We start from the raw sequence: 22716 nt of genomic DNA on the forward strand, positions 1-22716 counted from the left end.
TTGAGAACATTGATTTAAAAGCTTGAGTCAAAAGAGCCTCCCAGTTAAACACTAGAGTTGGAGCTGAGGGCTTTCTCCTTAATCAAGACCCGACAAATTAAAATGAACACAGAAGACTGAATTTACACAACAAGTTATTCATTAAAGAAAAGGACAGAAGGGGGCAGGGAAGAACAAGAGAGAGGGCACACAAATGAGCAGTCATACAAGCAAGAATAGGCTAGGAGACTGCCAGGAAAGGTGGCAGTAACAAAACACCAGTGTTACAACAGCCGGGATGATTTTCAGAAGTGATGAATACTTCCACTCCAAACTAAGAGGAAGAGGAAATTCTTAGCCCCGCCGAAAAAAAAAAACAGACCTATTCATTCAGTGCTAAAAAGGACATCCGAAGGATCTGGTAAATTCATACCAGCGAGTAGAAAAATGGTTCTCTCCTCTAACAGTACAAATGCTTTAAAACAACCTTATCTGTAAGCAGAAAGGACCTTTAGGACGGGCCTAGGAAGAAGCAGCCCAGCAGCTCCTGTGCCAGTTGTTAGGAAAAGTCCGGGTATTTCCAGAGCAGGATGGCACCATCTGCACTCACACTCACGATGTACTTGTTCCCAGGGCAGATCTTGAGACGGGTGATGTTGCCGCTGTGGCCCACTCCAACATGAGTCACTGTACCCTCGTTGTAGTCCCACATTTTCACCAGATGGTCATCACCACCTGCAGCGGGCACAAAGGAAGAACAAACGATTACACAGAGTTCTGCTGCTTTTTGTTCCCAGCTGACAGGCAGGGGAATACTTTGGCATTCATTTAATTTAGGAAGGGTGGGATACACTGTCTCGAGCATTATGGCAGAGCCCACTTCTGCTCAGCTGAAGCAGAGTCAGCGGCCAGTAGAGGACTCAGGCCCTGCACCAGCAGCACCAGTAAGCTGTGGCCTGCAGTTGGTACCAGAGCTGAGGGCCTTCAAAAGGCTCTTAACCAACACTGGCTTACTGGGTTAATCTAAAACCTGGTGCTGACACAAAGCCTGCTGTTTTTGCTACAGTCAATAAATACAGTACCACGGCTCCTCTACGCTAGCGCTAGGTTCCCAGAAGAGATGTCACGGCGGTGGGAAACGGGTGAGCCTGAGGCTGGATGGAGCCTGGAGCCACACACGCTTGCAAACTAACAGAGAGCCAAGCTCCTGGAGGAGGACACCTGAACAAATCATCCAAGTGCACCGTGAGCACGACGGAACGACATGAGGAGCAGGGCAAGGTGCAACCCTGTACTCACCTGGGGACATCTGAACCTTGTCTTAACCTTTAAATTACACCCTGCAAGACTGAACCATAGCACCTTCCAAGTCTGAATCACAGCCTTTTCCACAGTATTTTTCTTCAGTGATTCATTTTATTTTGCCTTTTAGCTGACCTTCCTTTTAGTTTTTTCTTTCTTTGCTGAGAACCTTGCCTTGCTCTTCCTGGTCTTAATATGGTCTCCTCTTTCCTAGTTTCATCCACCCACTCACCTGTGACAAAGTATGCCCCATCTGATGTGATGTCCATCCCATTGATGGAACCCGACAGCGAGCCTTCCAAATCTCTGATCGCAGAGCCATCAAACACTTCCCAGTATGCAATCTAGAGAGAAGACCAGAGATGAGAGCTCAGTTGTACATAAATAGCACAAAGATTTCAGTGCTGCCCTGCAACACAAACTTCTATCAAGGAATGGGAGCTCCTTCACAAGCCCCTGCTGGTATGGGAAGCCTTCCCTAGGTAGCATGGCCTGGCTTTATCAAGGCCTTGTGTGATTCTGGCTGTTTGAAATGTCCGTAACCAGACTTTGTGTTCTGGGATTACTGCCAACAGAATTCCTGGAGTTTTGCTTACCCTTCTGTCTGTCCCACTGGTGATTAGCTGGTACTCTTCAGGATGGTAACACACACATTTGAACAACGTGTTGGCTAGAATCATTTGTTTTCTTATAGAACGCCTGCAAAACACCCCAAAACAGGATAGAACAATAAGGTCAAAAATCAAATTTTGACTGCCTGAACTCTCTCCACCTATGCTATACATCAAATATCTCTTTCTACTTGGATACTTTCAGGTACTGGTCCAACTTCAGGATTTCATGAAGCCAATTTAGGCTCATTGGTTCTATTTCCTACCCCAGCTGCCTTGTAGGACTTTTGATCTGCCATCACGCGAAAAAAAGATTTTTAGTCCAGAACGCTTTCTAGGTGCTACACACTATGCAAGAATATCGCTACCCCTACGACAGTACAGAAAATCTAGAGACCTGCAATAGATGGACCAGAGTCATACAATGCTGGAAAACAGAGCTAGCTGGAATCTTAGGAAATCAACTGCTCCGTCCCCTTGCCTGATACACGATTTGATAGAACTAAACAACTTGGGACCAATGCTTGTCTAAACTTTTCTGAAAAGTTTCCAGTGTTGGAGCTTCTGCTTTTCCTGACTTGATTGTTCTTTCTAGTAATTTTCATTTTCTAAGGCTCTTTTTCCTCTTCCTCCTCATCACTTTGTGTCCCAAATAGGACACACTGACCCAACAGTGACCAGCGCTTTAAGCATGTTGCAGTACTTCTCTGTCTCCTTACACAATGTCCCAGATGATGCACGTTCCATCGAGGCTGGCTGTGACACACTCTTGGTCATTCTTCTTAAGCTTAATGCAAGACACGGTAGATATGTGCTCCTTCAGAACTGCTTCCAGTTTGCGAGTTTTCTCACCAATTGCCCAGACCCTCACCTGAAAATCAGCAGCAAACGTCAGCTCTTTAACTGCCTGGTTCTGAGCTCAGCAGGATGCCTAAGGCTTTCCTAAACTCTGCACTTCCCTTATAACTTGTATGGCAACTGAATCTCAATGGACTGTTGCTATTTTTCCATGAGTTAATCACGCAGCTGACTCATAAAATTGAGCTGGGTTCATGGAATCACAGAACGGCTCGGGGTGGGAGGGACCTTAAAGATCATCCAGTTCCAACCCCCTGCCATGGGCAGTGATGCCACCCTTTGGTCATCAGGTTGGCCAAGGCCCCATCCAGCCTGGCCTGGAACACCTCCAGGGATGGAGGTGTTCCCACAGTTTCTCTGGCCAACCTGTGCCAGTGCCTCACTACCCTTACAGTGAATAATTTCTTCCTAATGTGTAATCTAAATCTATCCTCTAGATAGATTCCTGAGAGCATAATCCACTTGGTTCGGGAATTCCTGACCATTAATCCTAAAATAATGTTTTGGCAAGCCCACACCCTCCCACGTTTCAGTGTACTTGTACCTCAATCAGGAATAAGCACCTACTCCATGGTATATTTCTGGCAGTGCTTTAAAGATCAAAGAGCAAGGCTTCTGAAATCAAATTTTAAAAAGCTACCTGCTATTTGTGGTACTTATAATGCTAGTAAATACAAAACAGCTCTTTAAATCTTTGATGTGAGGTTATGTGGCTGAGAGCACCTCTTTTCCCAGAGAAGGTAAAGGCAGAAATCTTTCTGCTTTGAGGACTTGATTCTTCACACCTTGCATTTACTGTCCCACTAGTGCCAAGCTTCATGACATCAGCTTGAGTTTATGTTCCACTAAGGTCAAACGCTAGTGCAAATTTAGTAATTTAGACGCTGGGATCAAAAGCAGAGAGTGCTGACCTTCCATGTTTTCAAGCCTGACGCCGAGTTACCTATGGGATCTGGATGTCCGATTCCCGCTGGCTACATGACCAGAGCATCCAGACCCCTTAAGAAACCCTGAATGTCACAGCTTTCAGATGATTGACTCTGACAGAACCATTAGCATTTCAGAACACCTCTTTGTGTTGTGAATGAATGCTGCAAGTGCTCCCTGCAGTTCTCATTTCTGCTTAACCAACCTTCTAGCTTTAATTCTGTCTCAGCTGTCTTTTTCAATTCAGAGATCAACTAACCGCAGCCCGTGCCATTCTGTGTGTTCAGACGGAATCTAGGTCTCCTATCTCCTGCATCCTCTAGCGCTAATCATCCAAGGTACTTAGCTGTTCTTTTATTAGTGAAGGGTTGAAGTGGCTCATCATCTCTAATGTCTTTATGCCGTTAGACAAGGCAGTGCTGCTGCTACCACTCTACAGGAGAGCTGAGGCACAGAATGATTCTGAAAGATGGTTCATTGATTAGGATATTAGCCTGAGATTTGGAAGACCCAAGTTCAATGCCTCACTCTTCAAGACTTCGTGTGCAATCTTCAGCATGGCACACTGAACACTACCATCAGGGTACACAAACAAAGCAGAAGAGCAGTTAAATCCGTCAGGATACACTTAAATGTCTGGTTCTGAGTGCTTGCCAGACTGCACAGAGGAAGTCCAAAGGAAAATAAGAAACAAAATATAAACAAAAAAAAAGTGTGTTTAAATTATTTAAAAATTAGGAAAAAATACAGGAGTGCCTCTTTTACAGATTGAAAGAGGCCACAACTAAATGAAGTGCATGGAGTAGCCAAAATACGTGGTATTAGTTTTGTATTGCTGGAAGAAAATTGTTGAAGTGCACAAGTATGATGCCTAAAATATGTTTCCTGATTTCTGTTATGTGCATTGGAACATTTTCACAAATCTATCAGAAGCCAAATTCTTAGTCTTCTACTAATGTCACCACTGAAACCAGATATTACCAACCCAGAAAATTACTAAGTTACCCACAGACAACATAGTCATCGAAAGTGAATTTCATGCTATTAAATGAATTCATACAGGTCACATTGGACAGGACTAGGACTTCTAAAGCAATGACAGAAAGAAAATCTGTGTGAGAGCACAGTTAGACACAGGTTTGCAAACAATGACAAATGCAGATAAGCCAAATATAGGGGAAGAGACTTGAACAAAAAGGAGGATTAAGAGCATGTTCTACATCAGAAGGATTTTCCAAGACTGACATGCCAGAAGAAAACGGGGCATTGTTTCATATTATACCCTCTGAGAACAAGAGATCTGCATATATCAAAGGCTAATATTTTCAGACTCAGTCCTCTGCTCAAGTGGAAGCTAAGAATAGCTCACTCTCTGACTAAGCAGTTACAGACAATTTTCCCAGGCCCTACGATGAGAGCACAAAGCTGCTCTGGGTTTTTAAAGCAAAATATTACCTGCCCTTCACCTCCTCCACTAACGATCCTTTTACAGTCATTTGTAGCAGCAATTGCTGTCACTCCCAAACTATGGGCATTGTTAATCACATACATTAGCCGTCCAGTCTCTGGCATGAAGGCACGGATTTTCCCATCGTTCCAAGCTGATGAATATAAAGAAACAGATTATCCAGGCGCAGAGACTTTCCTAAAGCTATTGTTTCTCTATCTGGTCCAAACGAACCCTTTTCTTATTAACCTCCTTTATACTATACAGTCCCACATAAACTATTAAAAATTAATTCCTTTTTGGTTCTGGCTGTAGGCAAACTGATTTTGTAATAGTGGAGGGACAGTACAGCATGGCTGCTCTAGAGCTGTGGTAGGTCCTGTGTAGGCAACTTGCACATGGCAATGGCCAGCAAATTTACATGAAAATTGTTCTACGTACATCATAGATTAATCTGTTCCATACGCCAGGGTTAATATTTTAGAATGAGGTCTTTTGAGTAAGACTGAACTGAGTTCTGAATTGCTGGAACTCACATCCCAGGCAAGGTTTCAAAATCTCGCCTTCACATAACACCATAACTGCAGCCCCAAGGTACCCATGGGCTGGGAGCAGAGTCCGTTGGACCAGCTGCAAGCAAAGGGGCCTGCAGGTCACAGCAACGAACTGGAACTATTCCCAGGTTAAACCTTTCTTCATTCTAATACACCGATGACATTTATTAGATTTGGCAGCACTTACGGACTGGATTTACATGGGCCTGGGCTGCCTGGTACCTGAAATGATGCTCTTGCCATCCTTCATGAACTCTATGGCGTAGCAGGTCATGTTGGGGATGACGATCCGCAGCAGCTCCCTGTTTTCTGGGGTGTGCCACACACGAATGTCATTTTTGGAGCAGGTGGCAAACAAGTCAGAAGTTCCCCTGGGGAATTCAGAGAGAAGAGCTAACGAGAGGAGGCATACAGCAAAAAGCTTCCGTCTCAGATCCTAAACCATCCTTTAAAGCTCATCTGTTTCTAACGTACAGCTGTAATCTTTTCAATAGGGATCACCATGGTTAAGACTGAAAGACCTTTATTACAAACAACTCCCCTGGTTTGGTTTCTGTGCAAAGATTAATTTTAAGGAACAGGTATATTAAACTAAAATAACTCTTCCTGCTTTAGGTGAAGTTTATTTCCCATATTCAATCTCTAGAAATCTTCTATTGTTGCACATAATAGAGAGAAAAGTGAGTGCAGAGGTGCTGACTGCCGAGGTTTAACATCAGGGACTAACAACAGCCGCGTATTATAAGGATGTCAGTTTTGATCTTGCTTACTGGATGGTTCCTATTCAACACTGCTGAAGGCAATAGAGAAAATGGTAGAAGCCTGTTCATAATATACTTGGTATACACGTGTGAATAAAAAAGACCTTCTGCAATGTTACAAAAGCTATGGGACTGAATACTTTGAAATAAGCTCTTAAAGTATATCAATAAACAAGCAAACAAAAGGAGACATGAGGGCATGTTTTTATACCACCACCACCACTTTCTGCAGGATGAGATTAACCCTATCCGGCAGAAAATGATACATTCATTACGCAGGAGGACAACAAAACCACGTATCCCCTGGATATGACAGAGTGAAATCTAGAGAGGTGCCACATCCTTTTGCTCAACATCACCATCAACACCCGGAAAGACAAACCAGTACAGGCGAAACTGGCCCAAAAAAAGCGTAGCCTCTTCCAAGCCAAGCTTGTGCAGGTGCTTTATATAAAGCAGAACAATGTCAGCAGTTCAAGTGTTCTGAAATAAGCCAGAACAGGGAAGTTAAGCCTGTATTTCCAAGTCAGTGAAACGCGCTGTTCAAGAGCAGTTAACATGTAAGAAGTTTAAAATATGCATGTAAGGATGTAGCCCTGTAGCCCTTACAATCATCCCTAAATCCAGCTCACCCAAATACCTCTGTGATGCAGATGGGCAAGGTGGGTATATTAGCGTCAGATTACTCCAAAGCTCCAAATGATTTACTCATTAAATTGGAAGGATATGGATTTTTCAGGCTGGTGACAAGCAGGGAGGAGGGCATCTTGCACTCCCTGTTAATACCCTGCACACTTTGTTGTATCCCGATACGATTTGATACTTTGTGCTGTGTCAAGAAGCAATGCAACAACAACATGTCAAATATCAAAACTTCCTTCAGGATCAAACTGCCATTCTCTGTTGGGGGAGGAAACAATGGATCCCTTGTTTTTCATAAGAACATCATGATTCTACTGTACAGAAAGGGGGGATGTTTGCTGTCTGTTCACGAGACAAATGCAGACAGAAGACACACCACAAGCCTATAATTTAATGTAACATGCCACATTGTCAAACGTGAAATTCTAAGTGAGGCTGAGACCCAAAAAGCCTCTTTGAACAGCTACGTTAGTCAGGTATCAGCTGATGTTCCAGGTGGGTAGAAAAGCAGACGTGTCTACAAACTCTAGCAGCAAAAGGACATACAAAAGCAGATTTTCAAGGTTCACACTAATGGCAGACTAACATTGCCCAGGTCTCACAGCACCAACCATAGGAGAAAGGGGGGAGTTTGCCACCACTGCTGTTACCCCAAAATAAATAATTACAGTCTTTTTATTTAGAATTCTTCCTGTAGATCGATTATTTTTCCAATTCTCAAACAGAACTGCTGCCCTTCTTAAGCAGTCGCTCACTGTCACGCTTGTATTTCACTGGTAGGTGCCAACACTGCCCTTATAAATCACCCCCTCTGGATGTTAATAGTCTCTGGGTTCCTGATCATTGAAAGGTGTTACATGGGTATCCTGGCTTCCTCGCCAGCCAAAGGCATCCCAGTCAGTTATACTCACACAGGAAAAACGATGTCGTGAACGGCTTCATTATGACAGGCAGCAATCAGCTCCTCTTTAAAGGCGGTGTAGTTAATTCGATACATCTGGCACATGTTTGTCCCCACAAAGAACTGGTGCCCCTGGCCTCTGCATGTCAGGGAAGTGACACCACCTTGAACTTGAATCCTCCTGTTAAGAGAAAGCAAAATCTATTCTTGCTTAAGTGCAATTAAATATCCCATATTCAAGAATATTTCCATACACTTTAGATCTTTAGATCTGTCTGCAAGCCCAGTTTCCAAATCACCTACTGAAGAGTGAAGCTTGCAACTTCCTATTCTGTATGCAGAAAAAAGCCTTGCAAGGACTCCAGCACTTTGAGACATGCCTGCAAAATTAGCGAGAGCACTCCTTTACAGTCCCATGTCCTCCAACAAACACTTCTTAAATGGCAAATATTAATCTTCCTTAGGCGGTGTAAAACAGAATTTTACTGACTTCAGCAGACCTGTCTCAGTTTACACCAATTTGGGATCTGAATCCTAATGCCCCAAAGGAAACAACGGCCATTTAAAATGAACTATGAGTAGGGCAATGTACTTTTATGCAGAAGCATACAGTAATTTTCAATCTGCTTCAAAATTCATTATGCTAGAACCGTACTGTCTATTTTAACAACATCTATTTTATCTACAGGACTGAAAAACTGATTTATTTGGATTATGCCATGCCATAGAAGTGATTAGTTCTTGCACCCTGAGCCTTAGGGGGAAACATCACCTCTACCCTCTGACTCTCCCACCTACAAACTCACTTCATTGCTTTGTAGTTTGACCCTTTACAGAGAGCCACGATCCCTTCTCCAGTGCCGACTATTAAATCTCCTGTCTTCAGCAAAAGCAAAGCTGTGATTCCCTAGGAGAAAACAGGATTAAAACACAATTGGATGGAAGAAGAGTATCTGTATCGACACAGCCATGCTGAATAGCACAGCGGAGTGTTTAGTGTGCTCCCCGTGGTGGTGCTCATGCCACTCAAATGTGCCTTTATCAGTAGTCTTTGACTGACCTGAGCTAAAAGCGGTTCTCTAGAGGGAAAAGGAAGAAAAGAGTTATTAATTACAGGCATATATGAACATCTACGATACAAGTGTTTAAAGAGCAAGTAGATAGCAGCAACACGAACCCCTCAGTGCAGCTGGGACCCCGTATGAGCCTACGCATCCTTACCTTGTTCCAGCAAGCACTACACACATTTCGCATCAGTGCCTCCACTTTGCCTTCTACTGGTTCTTTATCTATCAGATGTGAAAACAACAGAAGATAAAACTCAGCCGAAGCATCCTTTCTTAAGACTGCTTATAGGACAGATCCTCTCTGTCCCCTCTCTGTCTGAAGTATCCAATCCCATCTCCTGCATGCTACTAATAAAACAGACTTGTCACAGAAAAGCTTTGGAAATTAGTCAGCCCATCAGCACAGGTTTCTGCTGTCTACTAAGATGAGTAAACTAACAGGAGATGAACCATTAGGAAAAGCAGAAATGCTTTTCAGCGGCTAAAGTAGAAGACCACAGCCAGAAGAAAATCAATCCTCAGCCTCGCTACAAAATTTCCAGAATTAGAAAAGTCAGTCTCTGCTTCCGTTCTGCTGCCTGTCAAGTAATGGTAGTCTGCTGTATACAAGACAACAGATGAGTTCTTGAAAATCTCTGACACGCCAGAATAGGCTGCAAGAGGAGTGAAACTACTTCTGCAGGGGTCAAATCGCTCAGAACATTCCCACTAGCTTGGGGGAGCAAATGCATGACGGAAATGGAAAAAAAAGAAAAAAAAAAGACAGAAAACAAAGGAGCTTTATGCCATCAAAACTGGGACTGAAAACTAAGTTTTATCACAAAGCAAACGTGTACAAGAGACACTTCCACTCTCACCAAGAGAGCAGGAAACCAGTGCCACCGATTGTTCCGGATCAGGCCACCTCCAGGCTCCGGTGATGTGGGGGGATTCTGCTCTGCACGGCACGATGAGTTGTGATATCAACTCCAACAGCAGTTGCCGTGACCTAAGATTAGAAGCTCTATCGCCAGCTGTTGTGATAGTACCAGCAGCTTCACAATATCACGATTTTTTTCCTTTAAGCCCTAGCTCATAGAGCCATTCTGTGAAAATTTCTGCTTGGGGTTTCTGGGATTTCTGGGGGTTTCTTATTCTGCTGGAAAAAAAGAATTGTAGCACTCAGTGTTGTGAAAGTACAGAGCGAATTGTCAAAGCAGAATAACCAACAGGTAAATCAGAATAATTCTGCTGTTATTCTCCAGGGAGAAATCACTGTCATGTGCCTGACCTGTGATTTTTGAACAAGCACAGGTGTCAGCATTTTATGATAAAGTTTGAAATCAAAGCAGCAGCAGCCAGAATTCCTGTTCTTTTCAAGCATTAATCTGGCATAGCCCTGTCAATTTCCAAAATTAAACACTTGAGGAGTGTTTAAAAGAATGAAGGCCAGAAAGCATTAATTTTCTCTGTTGTGGAAAGGACTGAAGCTCTAAGAAAGGTGACAGAGGGAGCTGAGACAGAAGAAAACAGAATTGATATTTGAGCTATTCAGAGGTGGATGCTATTAGAAAGGATGCTGCAAAAGCCACAAAGTCCGCTGAATTTGGAAAAATTTCTTTGGTTTAGTTATCCAACCAAACAAAAGCAGCTCATTTTTTTTTTTTTAAATTCTTGCTCATACTTTTTGGAGAAAAAAACAAACAAACAAAAAACATAACTGCCTAGAATTGATTCATTCCATTCTGTGTAGCATCACCATGTTTATTTTTGTTTGTTTTGTTTTGGTTTTGTCCAGCAGCTCAGCAGTAATAACACAACTGAGTGAAGTGTTTCCAGCCATTTGGCTCTTTGCACTTAGGGGCCCCTGGTAGCTGGCGTCCCAGGCAGCCTGGCACCTGCCTGCGCTGCGGGTTAAGGACTACTTAACCTTAGGATCAAATAAACATGGATTGCAGGGAAAAAAATAATGAGAAATAATCTTCTGATTTATGATCTAATCTCACTGTATTTCTTCATTAGTCTATCTCCACCAGTAGCATATCCCGGTCTCCTGTAATATCAGGAATAAGCACGGAATAACGCCGCACCCACAGAGGATTTGATGCCATGCTAGCACAACACCACCAGGCCGGAAGTTAGGTTTCATGCAAATATTCTTAGCAAAGCCATGAGAAGAAAGGTTTTTTTTTTTTTTTTTTTTTTAATTAAAAAATATGATCTACAATCAGAACTGTTTCTTAACAGTGTTTTGCAAAATTTCCTACGAGGTGTTGGCAGCATTTTACGAGTCCCTTGTTATCACAGGCTTGTCAACTTTCTTCTGATCTACTATTTCACTTTTTTTTTTCCTGGTAGAGACTGCCATCTCAGATGACCCGTGGGTTTAGCATTATGGTAGGTGGCAGAACTAGAAATCAAGCCTATGACAATATAGTTTACCTGATTACAGTTCCCTGCTATTTGCTAATAAATTAGGGTTTTTACACTGTTTTGAGTTTTTCAAGGCATTGTCTTCAGTTCTTCCAATCTGTGAGGGGAGCAGATATACTTAAGGAAAAAAAAAAGAAAGAAACACCTTGAATTGGCCAGGATGCCTTGCTGGCCAGAGTTTGCTTTCGACCTGAATTTAATAATTGTGCTTCTTCCTTGTCCAGTCTGTTCTTTGATTCACCATGAACAAGCAGCTCTGTGAGTTGCACTTGTTATTCATGGAGTCAGGCAGTTCTTAATAACGATGCGATGAATGCTCTGTGTTATGATACTAACAGTCCTTCTGTAGATGAAATGCAGAGGTTAACGTAGGAGGTTAAAAATATCACCATTCATTATTTACTTCTTATAAAAAGAAACCACTGCTTTGAAGAGCGATTATAAATAAAGATATCGGCACAAATCCAGCCTTCCCCTTCCTGTCTCATCCCTGCAGGGATTCTTGCTCTTTGTCCCGTTCTGATCTCTTGCAAAGTTCTCCAGTGCTCTATGAGCTCTCCCAGCACACCTCGTTTAAATATTTTGTTTACAATGCAAAACACCCTACTAATTCTGAACATCCATCTGCAGTGGTACATCCCACTTTGCATCTGAATGGCTGCCTTGTAGCTCCTCAAGCCTGCGATGGGAATAAAATTAATTTTGCTGTTCACTCCAGTATTTATAGACATCACAGAAACGCACTTAGCTTCATTTAGATGGCAAACAAGTTGCTTCACACTAGCGAAGTGCCACTCCTCTTCAAAACAGAAACAAGGGAATCTTCAGATCACGTCTGTATAATAAACACATTCTTATTTATCGAAAGACAAAGTTCCTCTAAGGTCGACCAAAGCTGTTTTCAATAAACAACTTCTCCTCACCCAGGCAGTATCAGTAGTCATCTAAATTTCTCTAAAGTCATGCTTGTCATGGGGTCGCCACAGATTCCAGGCGCAGAGTTTCGTGGTACGCCACTGGCTCGCAATTCCCTGGTATGACTGAGGAACGAGGCTTGCAGAGATACAAGATAAGCCATGAACATGCGTCTTTTCAGACAGAATGCAGCGAAGTGCTGAGGACGGCTCCACAGGGGGAGGCAGGGCCGCTCACGCCTGCAGGGAGCAGGGGGACACGCGGTCGGGAGGGTCCGTGCCCATCCCAGGTGACAAGGTGCTCTGGGGCAGCCGTGCCTTGCTCCAAGGGGCAGGGCTCACTCCTGAGACGAGCACTGCGGCAGCTTTGCTTCGTACTGCGAGGGAAGTAAGACTTTTTTGGTACAAGAAGTACTACACGCCACAGATAAAGATACAAAAGATGCCTCGTGAAATACGCACAGCTCTGCAAAAAAACACCCATCACGTCTCCTAGGGTTAGCAACATGATGTACTAAATTTTGTAAAAACAAGGATGCATATACTTTTGTTTTGATAAACGCTGCTTTTTTTACTTAAAAAAAATACCTGCAAAATACTCTTCTAGTATTGAAGGATGTGTTACAATTGGAAACCTCTGTCATAAAACATTAGATTCTATTTCTGTTCCGAGGGACTTGCTGACAGCCTAGTGACAACATATTATTTGTGTGCAGGGATGTGCATCGGGTGGGTGGAGGGGGAATCGCAGTACAAAGCTAGAAAGGGAGAATTGGAGAGTGTGAGACTGGATCTGAGAGCAGCTGGAGATAAAAAGGCACCAGCACATTCTCACAGACTGCAACAATACAGATTTGCACAGACTGCGATGAATGTCCCATTTCAGGCATACAGAAACTGCATCGGTGAGAGTCAGGGTAGAGAGCAGAAGGAAATGATCATTTTGAGCAACAGGGCAAAGGAGGAGATTGGATGGAAATAGCAAATAGCCTCTCCGACGTGAATGTCTCCCTGCCTCTCCCTCCTCCCAGAACAACCAGTGGTACTCTTAAGTAGCTGTCACTACTTAACACTAAGAAAACAACATTTAAGTCACATTACTGCCTACCAGCTCAGGTCTCATCCACAAGGCTGGCAGAGAGCTGTGACACCCCCGTCTGGAACTTCTCCCTAGCACCTGGTCAGTCTCTCGCACAGCGAGAGGTCCCCTTTTTCTTCAGCTTTGCACTCTCAGAAGCAATGCCAGCTGAAGGCAGTGATGCTCCAAAGCTCCTCACGGCCTGGATGGGACTGTGGTCTGGCCTTGAGTCTCTACTTTTCACTAAGAGGCCCTAGGCTCTCTTTCAACTCCCAAATTGCACGACATCGTGCTAATGACCCTATTTGATCACTTCTTTAGCGATGGTCTCAAAAGCATGTTTTCTGTGAAGGCTTGTTTCAAACACACTTGGCGCCTTTCCCTCACTGCAGAAGGCAAGGGAGGTCAGGACCTCGTGTGGCTTCAGCCAGGTGCTCCAGGGAAGGCACACGTAATGCCAGACACAGGAGTCAGAGCACGCCAGCATTTAAAAGAGGAGGGGATATTCAATCTTCAAGACTTCAGCATAAAAAAATGCAGAGATCAGCCAGGACATGGGTCCCATGTGGATGCAAGACACTGCAGGATGACTGCTGGAGGACGATGGTAGCAGCATATAGTACAGGTACACCCACAAGAGTTCTTATGCACATTAGAAATCATAAGTCTCCTGATTATTTATCCGGAAAGCAAAATATGCACATTCTTGTCACCTAATATGTACACAGAATGAAACTACTTACATACAATGCGAGTGAGAAAACCAAATATAATAACTTCTCCAACCTTCTAGAATAGATAGATAAATATTGAAATATATTTTTAAAAACTCAGTGGCTCCAAGTTATCCCAGAGATGTGGGCAAGCATTTGTAACGCAAGAAACACTGCACTGTACATGGGCATGGATGTGGTTTGTATGCACGTGTGTTGGTACAGGCGAAGTTCAGGAGATTTGGAAAAACGAGTCCAGAGTAGCTTTTTCTTTGGGGCTTACTGATGAATTTTTCTCACAGTTTTTGTCAATCCTGTGTTTGCTCTCAAATAATAATGTCTGCTTCTTTCTAGGACAATTTCCCCATAGCATCCATAGCAGTACTTCCAGTACTTCCATCTGTATTGCTTCCCTCACTGCTCACTGATTTTCGTGGTTTCTAATAGAATCACAAAATACATTCAACCTTACGCAAGAAGATTTTTCAGGGAAGTGTTTGAATTTTTTAAGTGTTTGAATTTTCCAGGTATTACCCCCTCCCCGGCTATAAACCAAGAAGCTCAAAGAAGTCATTTAACAGCAACAAATAAAGAGAAATCAAGAGCAAGTGTTCTAGCTGTTCCTGTTTGTTTATGATTACAGCTCCCTGCAAGCAGAAGTCTCGAACAATGGAAGGCCAAAAGCTCCTCGTTCAGCAGACATTCCCGTCTGGGGATCGTTACACTAAGACCCACGAGTCCCGATTACAGACAAACAAAACTACTTTAAAGGAGCTTTGAGGTTAGGAAGATGAGCACTCAGAAGCTAAAGTAACAGAACCAGTGCGCACTGCTCAACCTTGTTTTGTCCCACTTGTGCATAAGCATTATAATAAACTCTTTAATTATATCATCTAGACTATCTTTTTCAGTAATACCTCTGCATCATCAGCAGGGAAGCTGGAGCTACTAGAGACATCACTCAGGATGGGTATAATGTAATAACGTGATGAGAGAACACACATTTTTGTAATGAACAAAAAAACCCAACAGATCACGTCTTGACTGAAAAGCCTTAATGTGATCCGGAAGAACTAAATTCTATGTAATGGCCACCGCCAGAATTCTTGTGATGCTGAGCAAGTCGTTTAACAGATTTTTCCAAGCAGTATTTAATTGTCTGCTCCTCAGGTGCCAACACAGACTCTGGGGACTGACTTCCAAAAGTATGGGTCACTGAAATCTGTGAATAAGGTCAACTGGACCTATGTCTGAACACATAAAAAAGCTACGCAATATCAAATACTATGGGAAAAGGGTAGGGATCAAGCCTCTCAAAAGGGGTGCCAAAAATAAGCAATTTTTGTGCTTTAATTTCTGTGTGCTTTAGTGCAAGATTAGTGCCACAGAAATCTCACCAAAGCCTAGCAGGACCCACCAAATCTCACTACTCTGATCCCACGAAAGCTAACTATTCAAACCTAGTTTTGAAGTCAGCACCCAGTAAGGCAAGCCTGAGGTATATATTATCCTCACTGCTTACTGCTTTCAAGTTTTGGATTCTTGGTTATTAACTAAATGCCACGACCAGGCGAGTCCCCTGAGCAGACCAGCACCACAGGACCACAGGGCAGCTTGGTGCTGGGAGGAACCGCTGGAGCTCGTCCAGCCCAGCCCTCCCCTGCTCAAAGCAGGGTCAACGGCAGCACTAAGAACTGGAACTAAAAAATACAGAGAAAGAACAAATTCTGTTCTATAGATCCTTACACAAGCCACTGACAGCCCTGGAACACTCAGCTCTGCCACACAATTTCATCTTTGAAATTAGGGGGGGTAACTGAAACCAAGCTATGTTGTCAGACCCAGCAAAAATGAGACAGATTTTTCTTGTGAATTTTCGCTGTACTTCCAACACAAAGAAGCAAGCTGCCTCTTTCAGTTGAGCTCTTAGCAGTTTATGAGGCCCTGCTGTAAATAATACCTGCCAAAAATTACCCTGCTGCAGGTGTTTTTTCAGCTGAATCCATTCTTGATCCGCTCTTAACCTACAGGCAATTCTGCTGGCACAAATGGGGGGACGATAAACTGCAGTAATAGCACAGTGTGCACCTATGATCTCAGGAGTCTTTGGTTTCATTACAGGAACCACATAAACAAGGCACAGCCTATTCTTTTCCCCTCTCATCTTTCATCTCTTCAGTTTGGCTTTATTCTGGTCCTTGCTCCCTTCCAGCTGTGAATCCTCATTTTGCTCCCGTTCTGGTTTCTCAAAGACTTGTGGTATTCTCTTCCCAGTGCTCCAACCTGAACAGCCACCGTGTCACACACATCCACACCACTTGTCCTCCCTGATGCAGGTTAGTTTGTGAATCAGCTTTGTAATGATTCTCCAGGAGGTTGCCCTAATTTCCGTCACCAATAAAGAGGAGGATAAGGAAAAAATTCAAGTCACAGAGCTGTTACTTACCAAGCTAAACTTCTCTTTGGGCCCATACTCAGTCATCAGCTTGTTGTTTGTGTTCACTTTCAGGATATCACCACTCGATGTGCCAGCGTAAAAATAGTTATCGTCATCTGCTATCTACACGAAAGTGTTAAAAAAAGACAACGCAGTCCAGATACTGAGCCATTTGTCCCAGCCCTAGCACTGTACTGCATAAATAGCTTTATTAAAGTGCATTGCCAGGATTTACTCTAAGGGCATATAGCCAGTGCTTTTAGCCCAACGCGCACAAAGATCCATAACACCACTCAATGTACAGTGTTTTCCAACCAAATCTAAGTAATACTTTGAAGAAAAAGTAGAATTCTCTGGGTGCTAAAACCTCTGACTAAAATACACGCTGCTTCTTTTCAGAAGCATCCAAAACACTTTTCCCAGGATAAAGAAACGATGGGAAACCACCTGCCATGAGCCAACAATTAGCAACTTCATTGCCATCCTGTAGTTAGAGTTGGCATTTTTAGCATTGCTAGAAAAGCTCATGGTCTTTTCTAGTCTGTTGAGAGTTACTTAATTCAGCCAAATTATTTTGGCTGAACCTCACCTTAAGACTTGTGATCACCCTTCTCAGTTGCCCCGTCTGGCATTCAGTTGGTCGGATTTTTCTGTTTGGTAGATCCAGTTCCCACACTCGAATGGTCCCACTGCAAGAAAGTACATAGCAGGATCAAATCCATACTTGGTACTGAGCTCAGAAATATCCCAGATCTTTCACTACTAGAAGAATGAAAGAGTCTTTATGAGGTCATATTATCATGAATTTTTTATAAGGAGGAAAAAGAACAGAATCAGAGAGGCCAGGAATAAGTCTTTGTCTTTTCTGCTGTCTCTTATGGTAACTTTTTTCCAGATGAATCAAAAATCTCAAAGGTTCAGCAGAAACATACACTAGGATTATGGGAGGGTACGTAACAACCTAGACACTTAATTCCCCAAAGAGATAATGCACCGTGGGAATCCTGTTTCTTAGAACAGGAAATGAGCAATACAGGACACTTTCAACTATTTTCTAGCACAGTTTGATTGACAACAAGGAACCAACAGAGCATCTTCACGCATAGTCACCCTTACGTTTTACAAAGTGTTAAAAATGCAAAGACCAGCATTTGTAAGTGTGACTGCAGCCAAAACCATGTAAGCCGTTCCCTGATTTAAAGGGAGCTGCAGCTCCTCAGCAGGTTTAAGTGTCAGGCTAGATATACGGGGGCTGTCTCGAACCCATGTGAAATGTGACTTTTTAGATCAACTTTTGTTACAAGCCAGGGACCGATTGTACATTACATCTGTGGAGGATAGGAGATGATCCAACTACTTGCAAGATACCATTGTTTCTGCACTAATGAGGCACTGTTCAGAGCCGCTCACTGACTGCTATTCTTATACAAGCCCTGGGAACTAAATATTTTAAGCATTGCAAGGGGAATACTGAATACAAAATCCTGCTATCAGGAACAGAAGTGGCGCGTGCTAGTCCCTGTGTGCTGCTTTGAAAACGGACTCTTACGTACAGAACAGGCAGAAACGCTTTAAAAGGCAAGCTGATGGATATTCATGTGTCCATTCAGGGAAAAAAAAAAAACAAAAAGCATGAGCACACTATTGTTTAACTTTCCTTGTATTTAAGTAAAGACCCTTTGTAAAAGGAGAGAAGTCTCTGGGTTCTTTTCCTCCTAAGAGTTCTTGTAAATAAAACCTTACTTTCCAGCAGTAACAAACATCTCGTCTCTGCGTCCAGAACACTCGATGATGGTTGTATTGCCCGCGCTCCGGGCTGAGGCAGGGCTCCCACAGACAGCCTCTCTAGTTAGGATGTTCCACACAACCACGCTGCAAAGGAAGGAGGGGTTTTAAATAGCTTTGCTTTTTAATGTTACTTAAAAACTTACCAAAAAAGCAAGAATAAACTTGCTTTCCTGCAGTCTGTTCCCACAAGGATAAGCAATAAAAGTCACCTCATAGATATTTTATTTGAGAAAAGCCTTAAGACAAACACATGGAATTGCAGCTTACATCCCTTGTTCCTGAAGCAGGGATATGTATTTGCGGTATTCCTCCTGCTGAGCAAGACTCAAATTATATCTTAAGTAGAATCTGATTTAAAATAACTTTTTATTCCACTTTTAATTCTTCAGGACAGTATGTTAAATCAGCTAACAGTGCAGTTGACATATCTCTGGGTGACAAAACAACTTCAGAATTAGCCGCTTCCCTTGTTTTCCCCTGCCCTGCACTCTAGGGTACCAATCCAGCTTCCATCAGACAGGATGGGATGCTGAATGCTTCCATCAGACAGAACGGGATGCTCTAAAGAAAGATGTCAAGAAGGGGAAAGCATTGGATTGCCAGAAGAGGGAGGAGTGAGTACTCCCTAAGCAGCCTTCCTCAACGCCATACAAGTGGTCAGGATTTATGCATCAAGAAGGGGAAATCCTTACCTGCCATCGTCCTGGCCTCCCAGTGACACAAGATAAAGGTCGTTTGGAGAGAACGCTAGTCCTTCGATTTTACCCTTATGAAGGGACAGCCGAGCAAGTAACTCCTTCTTCCAAAAATTCCACAAAATGATGTCTGCCTGCAGTCCAAAGCAGAAGAGGTCAAAGTCAGAGCATCAGCTGTAACACGCTGAAGTGCTCTGGCAGGAAGGGAACTTTTGTTAGAAGCAGCCCAGCTGAAGGGTAGCTTCTTTCCAGCCCAGTGTGGTATGGTAGAAATATGCTTCAGACCAAGTGCTGCACAGAACGTTATTCCAGCTTACCAATTTAGTTGCTCTGTTTCATTTCAGGATCAAAATTTACTGATTACACTGGAAGAGTATTTGACTTAGATTTTAAAATACTGAAAACCCTAATACTTGATTCCTTCCTACTGCCTCAGAATCTTTTCAAATGGGCACTAAAAAATTAAACCATAAAGAATTTTGAATATAACATCATTTATTAATTAATGTCTAATGGGATTTAGGCTGGCAGATGTCCACAACATTTTTGATAAAAAGAATTGGGACTAAGAAATCTCTCAGTCTAGTTATCCTGATCCTAGGGGAAATGCTTAATGCTCCACCAAAATATAAAGGCACACACAGCAACAGAGTAGCCACGACTCCCTGTTCTCTGCAGTGTCCTCCCACTACGGGCATCTGTTTTCTAATAAAATTAAAAATAAGCAAGCATTCCCACTGCTTGGCAGGCCAACTCCATGCTTCTGGTCAATATTACATGGTTAAACATTGAGCGTTACCCACCTTGAAGCCCATGAAGGTGACTTGTCCAGAGGCCACGAACGTACCGCTCCTCGAGACAACGATGCAGGAGACGTTGTTGGTGTGGCCGTGCAAGAACACCTGCTTCTTGCTGGCCATGTCTTGAATAACCACAGTACATCCCAGCGGGTAGAGAAGGTGCTCCTTGTTGGGGTGGCAGATCAGGCCAAATGGGATATGACCTACAAGAGCAAGGAAGTGAAAGAAACGCTGACTACCACCAGTCTGGGATTTCAGGCTAATTCAACACCTCCACGCTGGTGGACTTCCTGATTTCGCTTCCCAAGAGAAACTCTTATTGCTGAAGGTTTACTTCACAAGGAGGGCAAAAACAGGAGGCTTCCAGTTCCCACCCAAAGCCATCCAACAGAACAATCCTCTATACAATTCAAGGGTCACCTTTACAAATTTTGGGCTCTGCTTCCTACAGATAACGGGAGATATAACCGTCCCCGAGGTCTGAGCCCTTCATCACAGCAGGTTCTCCAGGAGCACCTGCTGACTTATAAAGGCCACATCACCAGTTCACAGTGCCCTGCCCTGCCTCAGTTAGCTGCACGTTTCCCAGGAAGCCGGGCAGCTGGTGAGGACCCGTTACTGACCCCATCACCGAGTCATGGGGTTGTTTATGGCTGTGTTTTGTGCAACCTGATTTGGCTTTATTTTGAAATGAAGCTCCTTTCATTCTGGTAAGTTGGGTAACTGGAAATAAATAGTGGATCCTGCAGTTCAGTCAGACCTTGCCTATTCTGCAATCCTTCTCTCTGAACTCTCGCCCCGCTGTCAGGGATGCTGTGAGCGGCTCCGCTCTTGGCCAGGTGCAGGGCACCCCACACACCCACTGCCCCGGGCCTGGCTCCATCACCATGGCCCTATAGCCCAGCCAAGACCCATGGTGGCCCCCACTGCACCACAGGGTGCCCTAAACCTGCCCACTTGCATCCCAAACCCCTCACCTGCCCCACAGTGTGCTGTCTGCCCCTAAACCTGCCTGCACCGTGTCCCATGGACCCCCAGGTGTCCTATGTAACGCCCCACACTCCCTCAGGTGCCCTATGGCCCCCCAGTTGTCCCCACTGTGCCCCATAGCCCCTCAGCTGCCCCCATGGCTCCTTATAGCCCCTCCAGTTGTCCCCGTGTTACACCATAAGCCCCCCAGTTAGCCCAACGGTGCCCCACAGCCCCTCCAGTTGTCCCCACAGTGCCCCATTGCCTCCCCGGCTGCCCCCATAGTTCCCTATAGCCCCTCCAGTTACCTCACAGTGCCCCACAGCCCCTCCAATTGTCTCCACCGTGTCCCATAGCCCCACCAGCTGCCCCCCTAATTCCCTATAGCCCATGCAGTTGTTCCGGTGGCGCCCCGTAAGCCCCAATTGCCCCCATAGTTTCCTAAAGCCCCTCCAGTGTCCCCACAGTGCCCCACAGCCCCTCCAGCTGCCCCTATAGCTCCCCATAGCCCCTCAAGTTGCCCCCACGATGCCCCATAGCCCCCCCAACTGCCCCCATAGTTCCCTATCGCCCCTCCAGCTGCCCCCATAGCTCCCCATAGCCCCTCCGGTTGCCCCCACGGTGCCCCCCCAGCCGCCCCCACGGTGCCCCCAGCCCCCCGGCTGCCCCCCGGGCGCCCCGCAGCCCGCAGGCGGCCCCGGTACCGTTGAAGCCGATGGCCGCCCGCAGCTCCAGCCCCGCCGCCTCCCTGCCCTCGGGCGCCGCCATCGCCTCACGCCGGAGCCGCGGCCGCCATGGCAACGGCGCCGGGCAGGGCCGGGCAGGGCAGGGCCGGGCCCCGCGGGGGGATCCAGGGCCCTCGGGTGGATCCCGGGTCCTCGGGGGGATCCCGGGTCCTCGGGGGGATCCCGGGTCCTCGGGGGGATCCCGGCCCCGCGGGCAGCCGCTCCCCACAGGCAGCAGCACGGAGCCCCAGCCGTCGTGCTCCCTCCCTCTCCCCATTTTCACCCCCCAGTGCCCGTGCTGGCCCTGGGTGCTGTTACCTCCAGGGTTCAGTCACTTGGGAGCCCAAGCCGTGACTGGCGCGGCAGTCACAGAATGATCCTGAGAGATCAAACCACCGAGATCAGCTGGTCCAACCCCCTGCTCAAGCAGGGTCACCCAGAGCACCTTACACAGGATGGCACCCAGGCGGGTTCTGAGTATCTCCGGAGAAGGAGACTGCACAGCCTCTGTGGGCAGCCTGTTCCAGTGCCCCGTCACCCAAACTGTGAAGAAGTGTCCCCTCGTACAGCGATGAAATGGCCCTAATGAATTAAACCATCTTCAGCACAAATGTGTGCAGGGCTTTTCCCCGTCGCGGCCACGCCGAGCCGCACCAACCCAGCCAAACAAGTGGGTGTTTCTGGAGCTCTGCGCTTGGGCGTGTGGCGCTGGGGGACCCGGCAGGGCCCCAGGTTCCTGCGGCAATCCACCATCTTCCCAGGAACTGCCATGGACCCAGGCGGCGGGACAGGGCCCGGCGAGGCGAGGAGCAGGGTCCCGCTGCCTGCGGGCCGGGGCCGCCCAGTTGAGGCTGCGGGCCAAAGCGAAGCCATGCCGCAGCACCGGTTGTCCTTCGTGGTGCCGCTTGTCCGTCTCCTTGTTTCTCTTGGGCCACCAAAGAGCCATCAGAGAGCAGCAGTTTGGTCTCTGCTGACCTTACTGCAGTCAAGTGACAGCACAACACAGATGAAAGACCTCTTTATATCCCATTACAAGTCCCCTGAGCTTCCAGGCCCCTCTGCTCTCTCTGCATGTTCTTTCTTTCTTTCTTTCTTTTTTTTTTTTTTAATTGTCTAAGAGTTTTGAACTTTATACG

The 22716-nt window shown here is 45.2% G+C and overlaps 1 protein-coding gene across 2 annotated transcripts; it reads right to left on the bottom strand.

Moving 5' to 3' along the window:
- Window positions 1-123: 123 nt before the first annotated feature.
- Window positions 124-22557, bottom strand: CFAP52 (cilia and flagella associated protein 52). 2 transcript variants are annotated; one of them, XM_080561316.1, is made up of 14 exons: window positions 21899-22557; window positions 19890-20089; window positions 19084-19220; window positions 18347-18475; window positions 17193-17292; window positions 16613-16726; window positions 8789-8889; window positions 7993-8163; window positions 5901-6049; window positions 5133-5278; window positions 2612-2763; window positions 1878-1980; window positions 1514-1625; window positions 124-714 (listed from the first exon to the last, which is right to left on the bottom strand). In XM_080561316.1, the coding sequence occupies exons 2-14, from the start codon at window positions 20004-20006 to the stop codon at window positions 539-541; spliced, it is 1707 nt and encodes a 568-aa protein (XP_080417442.1). In that variant the 5' UTR covers window positions 20007-20089; window positions 21899-22557; the 3' UTR covers window positions 124-538. The 2 variants fall into 2 exon arrangements, with proteins under 2 accessions (XP_080417442.1, XP_080417441.1); XM_080561315.1 differs by lacking the exon at window positions 21899-22557 and adding an exon at window positions 21560-21872.
- Window positions 22558-22716: the final 159 nt, after the last annotated feature.

The sequence above is a fragment of the Anser brachyrhynchus genome (genome assembly GCF_964034855.1).
Source record: "Anser brachyrhynchus genome assembly, chromosome: 18".
In the NCBI taxonomy this organism is placed as follows: Eukaryota; Metazoa; Chordata; class Aves; order Anseriformes; family Anatidae; genus Anser; species Anser brachyrhynchus.

What these genes read in the sequence shown, in the direction of transcription:
- CFAP52 (XM_080561315.1), bottom strand. Translation starts at nt 21,857, where the DNA reads ATGGGGAGAGGGAGGGAGCACGACGGCTGGGGCTCCGTGCTGCTGCCT. An exon ending in GGCGGCCATCGGCTTCAACG is followed by an intron (nt 20,090 to 21,559) that starts GTACCGGGGCCG and finishes TTGCTCTTGTAG; the next exon opens with GTCATATCCCATTTGGCCTG. An exon ending in CCAGTGGGACAGACAGAAGG is followed by an intron (nt 1,626 to 1,877) that starts GTAAGCAAAACT and finishes TCTTCTCTCTAG; the next exon opens with ATTGCATACTGGGAAGTGTT.